Source organism: Cottoperca gobio, unplaced genomic scaffold (genome assembly GCF_900634415.1).
Source record: "Cottoperca gobio unplaced genomic scaffold, fCotGob3.1 fCotGob3_330arrow_ctg1, whole genome shotgun sequence".
NCBI lineage: Eukaryota > Metazoa > Chordata > Actinopteri > Perciformes > Bovichtidae > Cottoperca > Cottoperca gobio.
The window spans coordinates 12,501-30,080 of NW_021166936.1; the positions used below are offsets into that span (position 1 = coordinate 12,501).

The 17,580-nt window shown below is 41.2% G+C and overlaps 1 protein-coding gene across 2 annotated transcripts in view; it reads right to left on the reverse strand.

Moving 5' to 3' along the window:
- The window catches only part of LOC115005607 (fatty acyl-CoA reductase 1-like), a 22,640-nt gene extending 8,001 nt beyond the window's left edge, over positions 1-14,639 (reverse strand). For both annotated transcript variants that reach the window (XM_029427501.1, XM_029427499.1), the window contains exons 1-9: positions 14,510-14,639; positions 10,957-11,057; positions 9,512-9,628; positions 8,496-8,671; positions 7,123-7,302; positions 5,818-5,995; positions 4,857-4,901; positions 658-785; positions 457-524 (exon numbers count right to left, since the gene is read on the reverse strand). In XM_029427501.1, the coding sequence (XP_029283361.1) occupies positions 457-524; positions 658-785; positions 4,857-4,901; positions 5,818-5,995; positions 7,123-7,302; positions 8,496-8,671; positions 9,512-9,628; positions 10,957-11,028 (964 nt within the window). In that variant the 5' untranslated portion in view covers positions 11,029-11,057; positions 14,510-14,639. The remainder of the gene's footprint in view (positions 1-456; positions 525-657; positions 786-4,856; positions 4,902-5,817; positions 5,996-7,122; positions 7,303-8,495; positions 8,672-9,511; positions 9,629-10,956; positions 11,058-14,509) is intronic.
- Positions 14,640-17,580: the final 2,941 nt, after the last annotated feature.

The following is a 17,580-nucleotide window of genomic DNA, read 5'->3' on the forward strand; positions in this document are numbered from 1 at the left end:
ACAAGACGACTTCTGGCTGCTCCACAGTGCTTCCAAATTCAACTTGGAGGACACACTGTTTACAAAATCCTTGCATTTATAGTAAGAGCCCCATGTATTACTCCAAACTATAACGTTTAAAAAAATAAAACCCTAACAAGTTCAGGAGTGAATGTGAAATCATCTGTGTGTAGAATTACTAAAGGACAAGAAGAGGGATTGGTTAACAGTCTGGGAAATGTCCATAATCACCTTCAATGTGTGCAACTTCTGTGGCTGGGATTCACGCTAAGAAAACTCCATAAGGACCCAGCTACAAACTAGGATCCATAAGGAACAGCTGAACAAAAGCTCCTAGTTTGGGTGTGCCAGGCAGTGGGGATCCGATTACAACCATAGTATGTTGTTAAACGGAAAGCTTTTAATGTCAGGCCTTTACAAAGGCTGTGTTTAGGTAAGATAAAAGAGACATCATACCAACTTCCCCCCAGCGAAACGGGTTGATCCCACCGGTTGTGCAGTTGTAAACCAGGAGATTTTTAGACCTGTAATATGGAGGTAATAGTTCAGAGAAAATCTGCATAATTTTACTTTCAATGTACAATTTACATTTCAATACAAGTTGACTAGAAGATGCATGCGAGAAGAGATGTGATCAAGTGTGCGTGTCTCTCGAACCTGTTGAGTGTCTGGGATCCAGAGTACCATGCTGCAGCCAGCGTGGCGTTGATGACCACGTCCACAGGCACCAGGTCAGCCACAGCATCATTAGACGCTCTCATTGTACGCAGGATCCCCTTACCAGCCTAGAGAGGGTTAAAGAAAGACCATTAATGCAGCAGACTTTGAGCCTTCAGGCTAAAGATATAAAACAGACAAGATGACCACAAGTAAAGAAATAGCTGGTCACACAGATCCTAACTTAAATGCTGGACTAATGGTACAGTCAGACTGAAATGTGCTTCCCATTCATTTCTTTGTATAAACCGGAATGACACAGTCGCTTCCAATCACAAATTGACTGATCTGATTAAACTTTGATACACCGGGCTCTGGAATGTCCAGCCAGTTTGAGAGAGAGGGTAAGATGCATCTCTTTTAATTACCATTTGAATATTGCTTGCTTCCATTCTTGTTTTATAACTGCACTGTGACCTAATGTGAGCGGCAGATAAAAGAAAAAGCCACACACACACACACACAAAGCATTACTGCAAATGTTTTTCTAAATTCCTTCTTTTCTTTCTCAAACAGACGTAGATCTGTTTGTGGAGAGTAAAACTGGAGATGGAGAGAGAGTGAAGAACTTCTACAGGAGCTGTACTAACATTGTTACTGAGCATTCACTAAAGAAAGGCACACCTCCTGATCAACAGTTCAGAAAAGAATAAGATGTTGCTTCAATACAGGACTTGCACTGTATTATGTATGCCTTAAAACCCATGTGAATTGTATATCATGAAACAAATAAAATACTTGTTTTTAGTTTTGACTATGAACCCAGAAAAGTACTATTCTGGTATTTGCGGATTCAACATGGACACAGATGGACTTCATTTCTTTTTTGCATGTATTGCAGTAAAGTGAGAGCAGCCCTATACATGAGTTTCCTCATTGGTGTTGCTCTTTCAAAATAATTTGTGTTTCCCCTTTGCCGTTTATTTACCTCAACTGTCAGGCATTCATTTCTAATTCACTCTTTATGATAGGTATATTTGGTCATATTTTAGTATGACACTCCCTTCTCCTCTGATCTACACCAGTTTGCCCCGTTAATGTTGTGTTACGGTGTTATGCTGATAATACAAACTCAATACTTCCTGTATCAGTTTATTTTTATTGTGAAACATTTGAAACACTTCCCATATTATTGTACTTTAAATGTAGCTTTTGTCATCTTGTGGATCTTGTATGTTACGACAAAATAGTTTGGCTGGGACATTAATACACATACACATTTAAATTGAACAATAACACATTATATGAGGAATCCAGAAGGGTAATTTATATAATTTTATAATTTTTTGTTTACTTTGATAGAAAGACATGGACAGGGATAGATGACAAACCACAACAAACCTCTCTTTCAACAAGACACTGTGCCAATAGTCCTCAATTACTCATTTGCTTTTACAGCGAGTCACAGACTCAAACTTAGTTTATAATGTCGAGGAATTCACATTGCAGATACTTACTGTATGTGTAACAATATGGCCACAGATTAGCTCATTGACCATACAGGATCAAGTCATATACTCGGTTTAGACCTAGGGTTGTTGTTGAGTGAGAACTACAGCAAAAACACAGCACTGACCACTAGAGAGCAAACTTTTGTCTTTTCTGTGTCAGTAAATGTAATCTGAGAACACACACACACACACACACACACACACACACACACACACACACACACACACACACACACACACACACACACACACACACACACACACACACTTTATGCTGCAGTAGGTAACGCATCTCAGGAATTAATAGGGTTAATAAGACAGCTGCATTTAACCTTTCCCATTGCAGCTTTGTGTCATAAACAACCTCTTACTTAAAAAACAATGGAAATAGAGGTCAAACTCAGGAGGAAAAACATCAAAGCCCCAATTCATATCTCTGATCAACCCATAACCCTGACAGACTCCTTTAAATCCATCAGCACCAGTGACACTCTGAAAGGGAACATTAACCCCAATCACATAAAGAAAGGTTCCAGCAAAGACTGTACATCCTCAGGCAACGAAAGAAGAATCATGTCAAAAAAACTCCTGATGGTCCATCCTGACATCAGGCTGTAGATCATCCTCGAGACTAACAGCAACACATCAACCCATAAAAATCTGAAAGGAAATCAGACATCTGGAGAAGGTGTGTGACCGGGTCCCCTGGGTGATACTGTAGGAGGTGCTGCGGGAGTATGTGGTGGTGGGGTCACTTTTGAGGGCCATCCAATCCCTGTACGCCCAAAGCGAGAGTTGTGTCCGGATACTCGGCTGTAAGTCGGACTCGTTCCCAGTGGATGTTGGCCTCCGCCAGGGCTGCGCTTTATCACTAATCCCGTTTGTGATTTTTATGGACAGGATATCGAGGCGTAGTCGTGGAGGAGAGGGGTTGCAGTTCGGTGACCTGAGGATCTCATCGCTGCTCTTTGCAGATGATGTGGTCCTTATGGCATCATCGGTCTGTGACCTTCAACAGTCACTGGATCGGTTCGCAGCCGAGTGTGAAGCGGTTGGGATGAGGATCAGCACCTCAAAATCTGAGGCCATGGCTCTCAGCAGGAAACCGGTGGATTGCCTACTCCGGGTAGGGAATGAGCCTTTACCCCAAGTGAAGGAGTTCAAGTACCTTGGGGTCTTGTTCGCGAGTGAGGGGACGATGCAGCGAGAGATTTGCCGGAAAATCGGAGCAGCAGGGGCGGTACTGCATTCACTTTACCGCACCGGTGTGACAAAAAGAGAGCTGAGCCAGAAGGCAAAGCTCTCGATCTGCCAGGGCGATCTTCGTTCCTACCCTCACCTATGGTCATGAAGGCTGGTGTCATGACCGAAAGAACGAGATCGCGGGTACAAGTGGCCGAAATGGGTTTTCTCAGACGGGTGGCTGGCGTCTCCCTTAGAGATAGGGTGAGAAGCTCAGCCATCCGTGAGAGACTCGGAGTAGAGCCGCTGCTCCTTTACGTTGAAAGGAGCCAGTTGAGGTGGTTCGGGCATCTAGTAAGGAGCCACCTGGTCGCCTCCGTAGGGAGGTGTTCCAGGCACATCCAGCTGGGAGGAGACCCCGGGGAAGACCCAGGACTCGGTAGAGAGATTATATCTCCTCACTGGCCTGGGAACGCCTCAGGATCCCCCAGTCGGAGCTGGAGGATGTGGCCCGGAGTAGGGAAGGTTGGGGTTCCTTACTTGAGCTGCTGCCCCTGCGACCCGATCCCGGATAAGCGGTAGACGATGGATGGATGGATGGATTATCATGGTGTGTTTAAATGTAAAATGTAAAACAAATGCTCGACGTTTCCAAAAGAGCTGCCATGTTCTTCCAGACACAACATTGGAAGCAGGGATCAATGACAGCAGCAGCTCATGGTACTGCCTACTAAAATGTAGTTTTTGGCAAGAAACTTAATGTTTTACAGTTGTTTGACAGCAATATAAAATAGATATTGGAGAGGGAATTATGAGCCATTTAACTTCCTAACAAAAGACAGTGTTCAAACATAATAAAGAAGTGTATGCTGATTCACATGGGATTCATTGTTTTGTTTTTGACCGTGGTATTAAATTAGTATCGAGAATCGTGCAATTTCACTGGTATTGATACATTTCTGGTATGGCGACATCCCTAGCCTTCAACATCTTTGGCTGTGACTTTGCCTCAGTTGACTCACAACACACCTTCAACAGGGAAACTAAAATAACCAGCGATCTCTTCCACCCAGCCCACCACCTCTTAACCTTTGAAGGCGCTACAAATCCATATTAACCAATACCACCACATTGAAAAACAGCTCCTTTCCTACAGCAGTCAGATCACCTAACTCCCCCCACATGGCTCCCTTTCCACAAGCTCCTATACCCATATTTTTCTGCAGGCACTGGACTATCATAACATCAATATGTTTACATTCATGAGTTTCCTTTTTGTGAGTGTTGTTGTAATGGTTATGCTGTCTGTTTCTTTCTTTCTTTCTTTCTTTCTTTCTTTCTTTCTTTCTTTCTTTCTTTCTTTCTTTCTTTCTTTCTTTCTTTCTTTCTTTCTTTCTTTCCACTAGAACTGAGCTACTATGCTGCACCGAAACCTTTACCAGAACAGAGAACAGCAAGACTTTCATTAGCGTCTATGGGCCACCGAGAGTTTCTCTTAGTACTTACGGCAATGAATATTCCACTAGGTCCATTGAAGTTATCAATCCAACCCTGAAAGAGCAGGCAGAGGAAAGGAACACAGAATTAGTACTGAAACGATTAGCTGATTGACAGATAATACAATTGTTCTTTTTCTTAATAAACTAATTGTTCATAGATTGTTCAAACATTTGCTGGTTATACATATACTCAAATACAAGGACCTGCTTGATTCTCTCCAGTTCATGTGATAACATATTTAATATATAGTAAAAAAAGACCAGTGGTTACTGTCAGTGCAAGGGGTCATATTGATGGGTGCGACCCTAAACACTTATGTATCTATGTGTAAAAACTGTGAAATGTCCCTTTCAGATTTTCAGACATGAACCATCTGTGTAACCCAATTTCTCAAACTTTTCTGAACCTGAAATGAAACATGCCTTCTGCTTTCCACAGTGATTGGCCAGGAGCAAAGGTGTGTAGAGCTTCTCTACTCCACATTCTTCACATTCCTCACTCACTGCTCAACTGCCTCTGTGTTGGCAGCAGAAGATGTGCAGTGCTTTCAGAGAAGAGAGAGGAGTGCGACTGAAATCTGGGTAGTGTCCTGAAGAACAGCAAATAGACTTTCTCCAGTTCTACGTTTGGTGGCACAGGTGGTGTTCAACACACACGAGAAAACATTGCTGCTTATATGCTGCCTGTTAAAGCACAGTACTCTGCAGAGGAAGTCCATGTTTCAAGAGATCAAACAATCTCCCCCCTCACTATGACAACCAGCTTCTTACTCAAAAGGTAGGGTTTTTGTCCTTTGTTAGTACTTTTTAAAACATCCCAAAATGTATCTGGGGTGCAGTGAACACTTTCTATTCAACAGTAATACCTTTCCTTGACTTCAGGTTAAATAATAACAATAATAATAACAACAACAACAATAACAACACCATGAAAAAGCAATGCAACACTGCATGCCTGAATCACTCACTGGGAAGGGCTCTTTCCAGCTGGCGCCAACTATGGAAGGTCTGACGATGGCTACATTGAGGTCCCCGGCCTCCTGCTGCACCATATACTCAGCCAAGGCTTTGGTGAAGGTGTAGGTGTTGGGACGTTCCCCAATCAGCTTGGGAGTCAGAGCAGACACCAGCTCGTCATCCATCCAGCTGGACCAAAAGAGAAAAAATAAATAAGATAAGTCTTATATTTATTTAACCACCAGTACTAATACAGGGCAATGCAAATGTGTCTTCAGTGTGAAATAAATGAATAGATTCTACAGCCATGCTAGTGGCTCTGTGAGGCTGCACACAAAGGTTCTTTGAGCTTAATGCTGACATAAACATGCTACAATCCTTACAATAACAACACTTAGATGCTGATATTAAGCAGATATAACGTTTTCCACGTTCACAATCATAGTTTGGCATATTAACATTTGCAATAAAAACAAAATAAAAAGCTGAGGCTGATGGGAATGTCATTACCTTTGAACGTAGTAAGGCTTAAAGCAAAGTTTGAGAAATTAAAATTGTCCTCCTCACTCTCCAGATTCAAATAATCACTTAAGTCTCACCTGTTCAACACGGCCTTCAAACACTGACCGTCTCTTCTGCTTATCCTCCCTTTGTTTGTTTATCCATTTATTTTTGTCATACTCACTCCGTTAAGAGTCTTTGAGTTATTAGAAAAGCGCTATACAAGTATAATTATTTTTTCCCCCACTTAAAAATCTTTGATGATCATTTAAAAACATATTACACATTTAAACCATGGAAATGGCAAAAGTTGAATTAATGTTGAGCTGTGTTGCATTGAAGAATATACATGCGATTACTGGTCTTAGTTAGGACCAAAGCACTCTGCCTTCAGTTATGATACATCTCCCTCCAAATGCTCATTGTTTTTCAAATTCCACTGTTAAACCCAGCATGTAGTCTCTCTGCACATACACATCCAAGTTGCCTCAAAAGCTTGACACTACTATACATACAATCCCTCAGAAGCATCCAACTAATCTCTACTCACTCTGCAGGCTTCTAATGCTTTACTAATCTAGTTCAGCAGCTATAATCAAGATTAATGTCAGAGATACACTGGTGATACATTCCTACTCGCTATATATGCATCTAAAAAAATATAATAAGAATCCTCTTAAAAACCTCCACCATAAACCCTGATAACACTGATGACAAAAGACCATCCACACATCGGTATATATAAACCACCATCACTACAACAGTGTGTTGACTGTGCAGGAGCCGTGCATTGGAAAGAGCCCAGATCAACTTACTCCAGAGAATCGATGAGTCTGCGGTAATCTATGGGGGGAGTGTATACAATTTCTTCAATAAGCTCTCGGTCACAGTTGGCATAGGCTGTGGAGACATGAAGGAAGACCTCCAGGTGCTTCATCCTGTGGGCCAGTGCCAGCATCTTCTGGGTGGCCAGGACATTCAGCTGCATTGCATCTCTGAGAGGGGGAAAGGAAGACAGTAAAGTCTGACATGTAGTGGATAAAACTAATCAATCAAATAAAGTGAGTACAAGTGATGTGCAAGATAATTTTGTTCTTTCCGGGTTATTTGTTATTAGCAATGGGGGGATTAAAGACGGAATGTTTTGGCATCCGAGTGATGTGAAAACATGCAGGATGAGAAGACAGACAGCCACACATCTCAGTGTTTCCCCGAGGTTTACTGCTTTGGGGGATGTCTGGGCTGGATGCAAAATGTTACATTGTGAAACCATTTCATGACGAACAACAGCCAGAGCAGTGACTGTGCGCATCATCCAAAAGTCTCGTCTACAGTGAGGTTCCCAGAGTTAGTACCATCATGCCTGCACAGAGACCTATATCAAAACTGACTGAATTGGGCAACTAATGGTATAGGATATAGGTATGGATGCTGCACAGACTATTTCCAGCATGCGACTCCACCTAAAACGACAAATTGTCAGTTTTTGTACAATTAAAACAAACAAGATACAACATGTTAATTGGTGAGCTTCAGATGCATTGGTGGGCATATTTTTCCTCTTTGGATGGCGCCAGGTTAGCCGCTTTGTCATGCTTATAGTCTTTGCGCTAAACTACGCTAATCTCATTTTGACTTCATACTTATTGCAGACATGATTGATTTTCTCAGTTTGCTCTTGAAAAGAAAGCAAATGTACTTATTTCACAAAATATTCCTTTAAGAACCATTTTGTGTACAGAAATGTGTATTTTACCACATAAAAAATACATAGATGGCATAAAATACACAGATGGCATACAATCTAACTGCCCCAAAACACCAATACAGATGTCTTTCAAAATGAGTAGTAGTTCTTCTGTCAAAGCAGTGTCTTTGGTTCAGCAGGAAACAAAAAGCATGTGCCAATTTGGTCTCAAGTATCCCTGTGCACTCCAAACAACAGTGAGCACAATCTGTCATAACCACCGTGTCACTCACTAAGTCAACTAAACACCCATAATCATTATTATCATTCATTTGACTAAATGATGTTGAGTAAACACAACAAACCATGAACAATTACCAGTCGTACAAGATCAGAAAGAAACACATTGATCGACATACACCTACAAAGTGCCATTAGAGAGAAATAGGCAGGAAAATAATATACTATACATATTCACAAGAAAATAAACACACAACTCACTTGAGTGGCTCATTAAAGCGGATGGTGGCGGCACAGTGGAAAACAATGTTAACGTTGTCAGCCAGGACGCTCTGATCCTCTTTACTCAGATCCAGCTGTGGCTGTATGAGGTCACTGCTCACTGCTATGATCTTCTCTGCAAAGCCTGGTTGCTCATCTTGCAGTCTTTCAAACAACTGAGTGGGAAAATGATGACGTCAAAATGATACCCAAGTTACACTACAAAATAAACTGTACAGGTATAAAGTGTATAAATCATTACACAGTTCCATTCATTTGCTTCCTGTTGGTAGTGTCAGAGGTGCATGGCTGATGCTTTTCTTCTATGCCTTCTGATCCCAGCTCTCTATATTTTCCAATTATCTAGAAACTGCCAATGTAAGCATTGCCAACCTACAGTAGCACTAGTAAGTTTTAAATGTGAAGTATTGACACTAACTGCTTCACATGTGAACAAGTTACCATCTGATAAAACTTGTTTTGTCTCATTAATAATTAAAAATTAATTTAAATCACTATCATTGTGATTTTATGTTTTTCACTAATATTTTCATTGGAAAACTTCCATGTTGGAGAAAGGATTCTGCAAAAGTCGACACCTGAACAGTTAAAAAGCGGCATTTTCATCTTAAGGGAATGCGGCAAAAAAAAAAAATCACACTAGGACACTCGTTAAAATCGCAGTAACTGTACAGCACAATACTAAGCCTGCATGTCAGTGTCATCATAAAGGATGCCATTAGTCACAGGAAATGTGCTTCCAGTGAAAATACTGAAGAACATTTCCTCTGACAACAACCAATACATACATCTGCTTGGGGGAAGTTACATTTTCAGTGGCATCTTAACTCTTATGTTACAACCTGCTTTTACTAAGTTACAGAATAACTCCTGCACTATGCTCAAACTAACCTACTTACACAAGGCTGGTGCAGCAGACTTCTGCCTCACCTCATCCTTTACCTCCTCCTAACACCCATCGGATCGTGCCACCCTATCTTTATCCCACTTCTCACCTTGCAGTTGATCATGTCGGCGATGCGGGCCTGAGGGCTCTGACCAGCTTTTGACCGGACCATCACATAGACACTTTTGACTTCTGGGCAGGACCTCAGCAGTTTCTCCAGCAGAACCTTTAACAAAGACCAAGTAAGAAGTACAAAACTGTTTAGTTGATCCTAGGTTCTGCACACCTCTTATAATTGTAACCTCCTCTTTTTGTTTTTTGCAGAAGTGGAGAATCAAGGTTTCTGTTATCCAGTAATTAATGTTTTTAACTGGTTAACATCTTTTGAAGTCAGACACATTAGTGAAACTAATTCCATCTCAGCACAATTTGAATTGTAATAACTTAGGGTAAAATTAAATTTCCACAATTGTTCACCTTCAGTAATATGCTGAACCAGCCATCTGAACCATTATTGGTCATTTTGCCCAAGAAATGACCAGCAAGGACCTCTTGCTTTTCATTTCAGCACTAATGTTAACAGGTAAGAGCAGCCACACTTAACCTTTTTCTGTCTTAACTAAATATATATGAAACATTCTATTATTGATGGCCATTATCAAAGGCAAACTCAATATAGAGAGACAGGGCAGGCAGGCAACGCTGTCTGTGTGGACAGCACACCAGTGTGGGAGCCATCACTCACAGGTGAAGGTAGGCGGTGTGGCCAAGGTCTTACAGGAAGTAGAATGAGATGAGCCAGCAATAGGCTGAGGTTACTTTTTATTTATTTTCTTTCAAAAAGGTTTTATTCTAGGCCATTTAATTTGTATCTGAGAAAAGGTCTATAACAAACGGAAATTAGTTGATTATAAGTCATGAGCAGCATGGCGCAATTATGCAGTCTATTGACAGGACTTATTTTATTTGTAATATAACATGTGAATCTACAGCCATCTGTCCGCATCATTGAAATCTTCCAGGACAAGTGGACTGGCATCCATTTTTTTCTAATGGGAACCCTGACTCAAACAATCAAACAATGGCTGCTATGTTTTGTAGAATAAGGCAGTTAAAAGGACAGCCATATAAATGCTTTGCCACATTTCTGCTGATAAACTAAGAATGTTCTTACTCATGCGTTTGCAGCACAATACCCCCAATTCAGCATACAATAAAAAGTGTCAAATTGTTGTGACAAGTGGACAATCTTTCTTCTTCCTGCTTCAATTCATGGTGTAAAAAGAAGACAACAGACCTGAACGCTACATCTGTATACTGTGTACTTACAGTGTAATATGGATATGTAATATAATTGAACTAATGAAACTATTAAATTAGCATAGTTTGTTCACTCTAATAAAGCAGCAAGAAGTACAGTTTGTCACTAATTTGCTTGCGTCTCACTCAGTCATGTTGGAGTGAAGGATTTCAACAGGTTCCCTCTCAGCTCAGATCACATTGTTGGTTCAGTCATGTCCTATTGGCTACTTGCCTATTCAACTACTACTGTACCTTGCCCATGAAGCCTGTTGCTCCAGTGATCAGCACAGTTTTCCCTGCATAGTATTCTGGGATGTTCACCATGATGTCTGTTGGCCTGTTCAGCACTCCACCTGCTCAGACAGGACAGAAATAAAAAAAAATGTAAAAAGACAAAAAGGGGGAAAGTAATTGTGAGACACATTTCCTGTCTGAACTTGCTTCATGAGGCGTTCCCTTGTGGAGACTGAAGTTGTGAATCTAAAATGAACTGGAGTTAAATTAAGATCCACTGTAAGAGGATGTCAGGGTTGCAGCTTGAAAGGAAGATAAGTCAGACTCCAGCATTGAGATGAGATCAAAGCACATCCACACAGTCCTGATGAAGCACATCAGCTCAGCTCCTCTTTTTGTTGTTGCTTGATCATTTAATGTTATGGAAATATTTCCAAACCAACATTTCTCCTTTTTTTTTTTTTATTAAGTATGATACTACCTAGTTTAGCAGACACTTTAGATGTGTGGCTATTAACTAAACATAGACAGCAGTCTTATATGACATGCAATGCATTTGCAACTATACTATTATGCTATATTGCAGGTATGCAGACTGGAAACAATGCATTTATCTAGTGCTGCAACAATATATTTACGTATAAATTAAGCTGATACTTATTTTTAACACCTTAAATACCAACCTTTTAACATTGCTGTTACAGTGATAAAAATAAACAAAAAACATGAATGTCAAACATAACAGTGCATTCTGGATTTGAAATAGTTATTTTGGAACACATCATTTTGTTTTGACCCATTTCTCTGCATGACAGAAAGACTGTTCTCCTGAGATTGTTTGTTTAGTTTGACATGAATGTAATTTCAAAAGACCTCTTTGCAATCCAAATAGTTTAGTCAATCTGAAACCAACAGTTTACTTGTAGCCCTCTGGGATTAAATAGGTTACACCGTAAATAGTTCTTTTTTTTAGTTAGGCTAGATAAAGATAAAAACAGGTTTGGTATTCATTTTGAAACCAATACAACACTGCCTGCAGACTTCACAGCACTAACCAAGTTAAATGAAGAATATGTTATTCTTAGCCTGAGCTATAGCAGCTTCACAGTCATGTAATTACAGTTAAACCAGTTATTCAGTTTTGCATAGTCAGAGTTGGGAGTACACCACATTACTGAATTATTCTCCCTCCCTCCCTCCCCCTTAAGACATCTTCAACACCAAAAACAAATACACTTAAACACATATTAAGGAAACTGTCTACAAAGTATACAGAAACCACAGGGAGTCACTAGGCTTGTAGAACTGTGGTCCAGGTACCTCGTGGTTCCTGTGTTCGTCAATGAGAGTACCAGCCAGAAAGATGTGTAAAGTCAGGGTGCGCATGTTTGCTGCTCTGTACAGCCTGATCTCGACACACCGCCAGTACAAACATGCGACTGCAGCCATTTACATTGTGCTACTCAATTACTGGGTTTTACAGATTATGCTAATAATACCTCAGACAGCATGAGACAAACCCAAATTAGACTCATCAGGCACATTTCAACTTCAACCATTGAGGTAATACCACATTTATTGGCAGCACTATGCCAAGGCTTGTGTTTCCTCTTGCTGCCTTGTCTACAAATGGAGTGGGAATATTTGAGAAAACAAACATGATGAACTAACAAAAGAGGGAACCTTCTGGATTGTGTCCTGAGAAATTCATCTGGATACACCAAGCTGGTGTCCCATATATGTCACTACATTTGCGCTCATGTCGGCATAAACAATGCAGAACTGGGACAAAAGACAGCAGGTAAAAGCTGCTTTCCCTCTGCAGTATTCCCTGAACAGAGAACCTGGCACGCACGTGGAGGTCCTTAAAAGCTCATCGGCAAAGACTGAAAATTAAAATCTTGTCTCATTCGCACGTTAAACAAAAAACTTTGTAATCTAAAACCTGAGCCTAGCTGGGACCTGCTATGGCCTTTCATAATGGGTCTGTGAAAGAGCTACTGTAGCTTAGAGTCAGTCACACAGGCAGCAAGTTGATCGCTGACGCAACATCTTCACTTTAAATAATTGATCAGACACATTAGAATGCTTAAATTGGGCATCTGTGGCTGAGGTTAAATAGGTTTACAGACAGGTTAAACTTTAAGGTTAGACAAAAAAGACTAATGTGAAAAGTCACAGACAACCAAAGGGGAAAACCCTTTAGAGATTAAAGGCTCGTCACAAAGACATTCACTTAAATCTCTATATCAAAACAAAACCTAGATTCCCTCTCTTGTATGAGTCCATTTACTTTGTCAACAGTCATCCAACAAAAAGAGAAAGAGTTTTACCCAGCAGATGAAATGTGTTGACTCAAAGGAAACAATGTCAGACCATGGTGATGGATGTATGCCCCAGCAATACCGAGATCAAGGTTTATCAGCCTGCAACAACCTGCTTGTTCCAGTAAAAAATGCCAACCTCCTGCTCATGGTGATGTCACAATGCACCATCTTTCTAAGTGGCTTGTATGGACTTGTATTGCAGGTCAAATCACCCACACAAGTTAAACAATACACGAGGAATGTCATGAGACCACCAACAGTAAGAATAGATAGTCATTTCAAGACTGGAACTAGCCAGACCGAAGAGCACACAGACTCAAATGTTGTTTAATGTGTGGATCTGTTTGTGAAGCATTTCTGCACCGATGGATTAACAATGTGGTGTAATCTAAAATCACAAACTGCCTCAAAAGAAAATGTTAAATAAATGGCAAACATTCACACTTTACTGTGAACTTAGCATCTTAAACCTGATGAAGGCACCATTCACCCACCGAACTGCCCGCGCATTACTGCAATACACATCACGCAGCAACACTGATAACATGGTGGATTTCAGCAAAGTAGATATGCGCTACAGGAGAAAGCATATCAGCGCAGGCAAAACACGGACTCAAACGGCTCCAACATGCAAAATGGAATGAACGGATCCCATGATTGTGATTACACACAGCAGCCGAACACCATCACCACTCACCGTCCATTTGCACAGTGGGCGACACGTACAGTAAAACCTCACCGACTATTAGGCTTTGACAGCCTTTAATGTGATTACTGTAAAGCCTGGTAAATTAAAAGTGAACCCGATCATCTAGCACTCGTCTTAAATTAAAAGTGCCTCCTATGCTACCAGAGCAGTAAAGCTTCCCTGTTTTAGTGCTTAAACAAACTACCAGAGGTAACGTTAGGGTGGAAAAAAAGGGAACCATTGAGAATTAAGATTGCTGTTCCAACACAAGAGCCCTATGGTGGCTGGGGCTCGTGACTGACTCTATGGTAGTGAAGGGGACACGTGAGTATACGGCAATGCCCACAAAGTCTAACTTGCTCCCTTTATGTGTATATATCTTCGACAAACACTACAGTTTTGTAGCCACCCCTCCCTCTTCTTGGTGCATCTCTTCCTACACGATATCACACGTTGAGCAGCCTGTCACACCACCAGTTAGCGCTTTGAAAACCGGTAGAGAGCGGCATAACTTCATGACTACGGCTCGTGGTCATTGATTGAAGGGTATACGTACCCAAAATGTCGATGTTTGCCGGGTTTTGGAACTTGGGGTCTGTTGTGTGGCGGAGCAGCGGCGTTTACAGCAACAGAGTGGAGACTCAGCAGGAAACCAGCAGTCTGGGCGGATAAATAAATGTACTGACGTGACGTCAGCGGGCTCAGGCACAGATAGGGTGAAAAGAGGCCTCACTCCTCCGTATTTCACTTCGTCTTAATACAAATTACTTCAGGTCAACTAAAACGTACAGTCTGGGTGTCCACAGAAACTCGAATCAGATGATAAATAATGTGTAGTGTACTACATGCCTACCCTAGGGGATCTAAACATATCATCACGACCAGAACAAAACGTATTATTCCCCTACTACAGTTGAACTACGTTTCAGCATTTACCATCCTGTAGTTATCACTTGTGGTCACTGCAGTCAGCCCACATAGCCTCACTTCTTTTTTATTCTTATGTCAGAATAAATCCTCTGTATTTGACCCATCCTAACTATTTAGAAATCTACTTTGTTAAAACCAAACAAACTAGCTCCAGGTTTAACTAATGTCTTAAAACTAGATTTCGACACAGGGCCTCTCTAAAAGACACCAATGGCCACTAATGCCAACCTACTTTAGCTCATTGGTCCAAATTCCCCTACAATTTGCAATCAAATTACCCAAACCAATTGACATGCACTGAACTTGGGACATTTGGGCCCTTTGGGTATATATAGATATATATCTAGATATCTAGATATCTATCTATATATATATATATATATATATATATATATATATATATATATACTATAAATTATAAATCTAGAGATTTCTGGGAAGAGACGTCGACAATCGAGAAACGTCAACAATCGGCTACGCAAGGTCTTCGGCGGGGTTTCCATGGGCCCAGACGCTACCGGAGGTCTGATGAGTCTAAAGCAGGGAGACCGGACAGTAGCTGCTTATGTGATTGACTTTCGGACCAGAGCTCGCCAGAGTGATTGGAATTCTGCGGCTCAAAATGACGCTCACCTGCTAGGGCTAGCGGATTATCTTAAAGATGAGCTGGTATCTTTTGAGTTACCATCCTCGCTAGATGGATTAATCAAACTCACGTCCAGACTGGATCGGCGGATCCAGGTGAGGAGGCGAGAGAAACGACAGCGGCCACTAGGTCACTTCACATCCGGCCGGCAGCGAGGACCTGTGGCGCCCACCAGTTTTGATGCTGAGCCATTGCCAGGCGGACCTGAGCCCATGCAGGTGGGGCGTACCAGCCTCACCTCAGAGGAACGTGAGCACCGTAGACGAAGGAACCTCTGTCTATACCAGGGGTCGGCAACCTTTACCACTCAAAGAGCCATTTGGACCCGTTTAACACAGTAAAGAAAACACTGGGAGCCACAAAACCCTTTTGACATTTAAAATGAAATAACACTACATATAACGTTTTTTTGCCTTTATGCTATGTATAAACAAACTATAATGTGTTGCATTTATGAAATCAATGAACGACTGCAGAGAAAACAAAATTAAATTTCTGCATGCAACTAAACATTTTGAGCTCCGAAAAAAAGACGTTGACGTTGGGTTGAAGGTTACTTTCAAGTAAAATACTCAATGTCTATTTGAGTCCTTCTTGTATTTATGAAAAAAAAACGCTGAACTTAAATTATCCACCGTCAGCAAACCAAAAATGCCGTCCTCTCTCTGTGTGCCGTCATCCTTTTACTGGCGCGTGCAGTCAGCTGTCAACCTGAAAAATAAAAGGACTATTTCACTGAACAATGAAAAAATATGAATATGTGCAAAATAATAGGCAATTAAAATATTTATCATACTTGGTTAATGTGATTTCTGCTCCTGAACCTCAGCGCACAGCGTCTGCACATCAGGGCTGTATGCCGTCACCTTCATCTTCACACAGGATCGTAAACTGTCATCTGTGAGGCGTGCGCGATGTTTGCTTTTAATAAAGTTCATGTTGGAGAACACCTGCTCACATACATATGTGGATCCAAAGATCGACAGGACTCCAAGTGCATACTTTTTCATGTTCACATAAACGTCGGGGATAACATTCCAAGTTTCGAACACAAGTTGGTCCGTTTTGGGGAGGTTTTCAATATCACGCCATTTGTGATTCTGAGCAAGAACGGCCTTCTGACGGGCAACATCTTCAAGGTCTGCTGTCAAGCGTTTAAACTTGGACACCCATATGTCTTTGTCGGCTATGTCGGCCAGTTCCATCTCAAGATCAGGTTGACTCACACCTGCCAATGCAGTCATATTATTATATATTCTCCATCTGTGAACGGCTTCCCGTGCCTGACTATTTCCTGAGCGGCTACAAAACTCGCATATGTACTTGAATTTGCAGACTTCATCCACTTCTTGAAGTGATTTTTACTCAGATCAACCTTCCGCATCAGTTCCGAAACGGCTTTTTTTCTCCAATCTCCATCCGGATATTTTTGAGCAAAGGCTGCGTGTTTATTCTGGAAATGTCTTGCGACATTTGACTTTTTGTTGTTTCCTAGTTTCTCATTACATATTAAGCATACTGGTAAACCAGTCTCGTCAGCAGTGAAAGCAAATGAATCTGTCCACGTACCATTGAACGTTCTGTTTTCTTCAGACACTTTTCTCTTCTTAGAATTCTCCATAGTTGTCCTACCTGGGATTCGAAAAGTTCAAGAAATCGCGCGCTGGCGGGTGTCGCACATTGGCGGTTGTGACGCATAGTAACAGCGTAACAGCGACATAACATTTTTTAACACGTTTTATTTAGATGTTACAAGATCACCATAATCTTCAAATTGAGAATTACATTTTAAAAACGAACAAACTAAAATAAAATACATTTTAATTAAATACTCATTCATTATTTTCAAAAGCCACAGGGAGCCGCATCAGAGGGATGAAAGAGTCGCATGCGGCTCCGGAGCCGCGGGTTGCCGACCCCTGCCCTAGTTTAAAGGAACAGGCAGGAATACCAGCATGTACTACTACTAGATAAGTACCTCATACAACCCCAAACTATCCTTTTAATGTAAAACAATATTGATAGGTGTAGCTTTGAAGGTGCAATGTGAT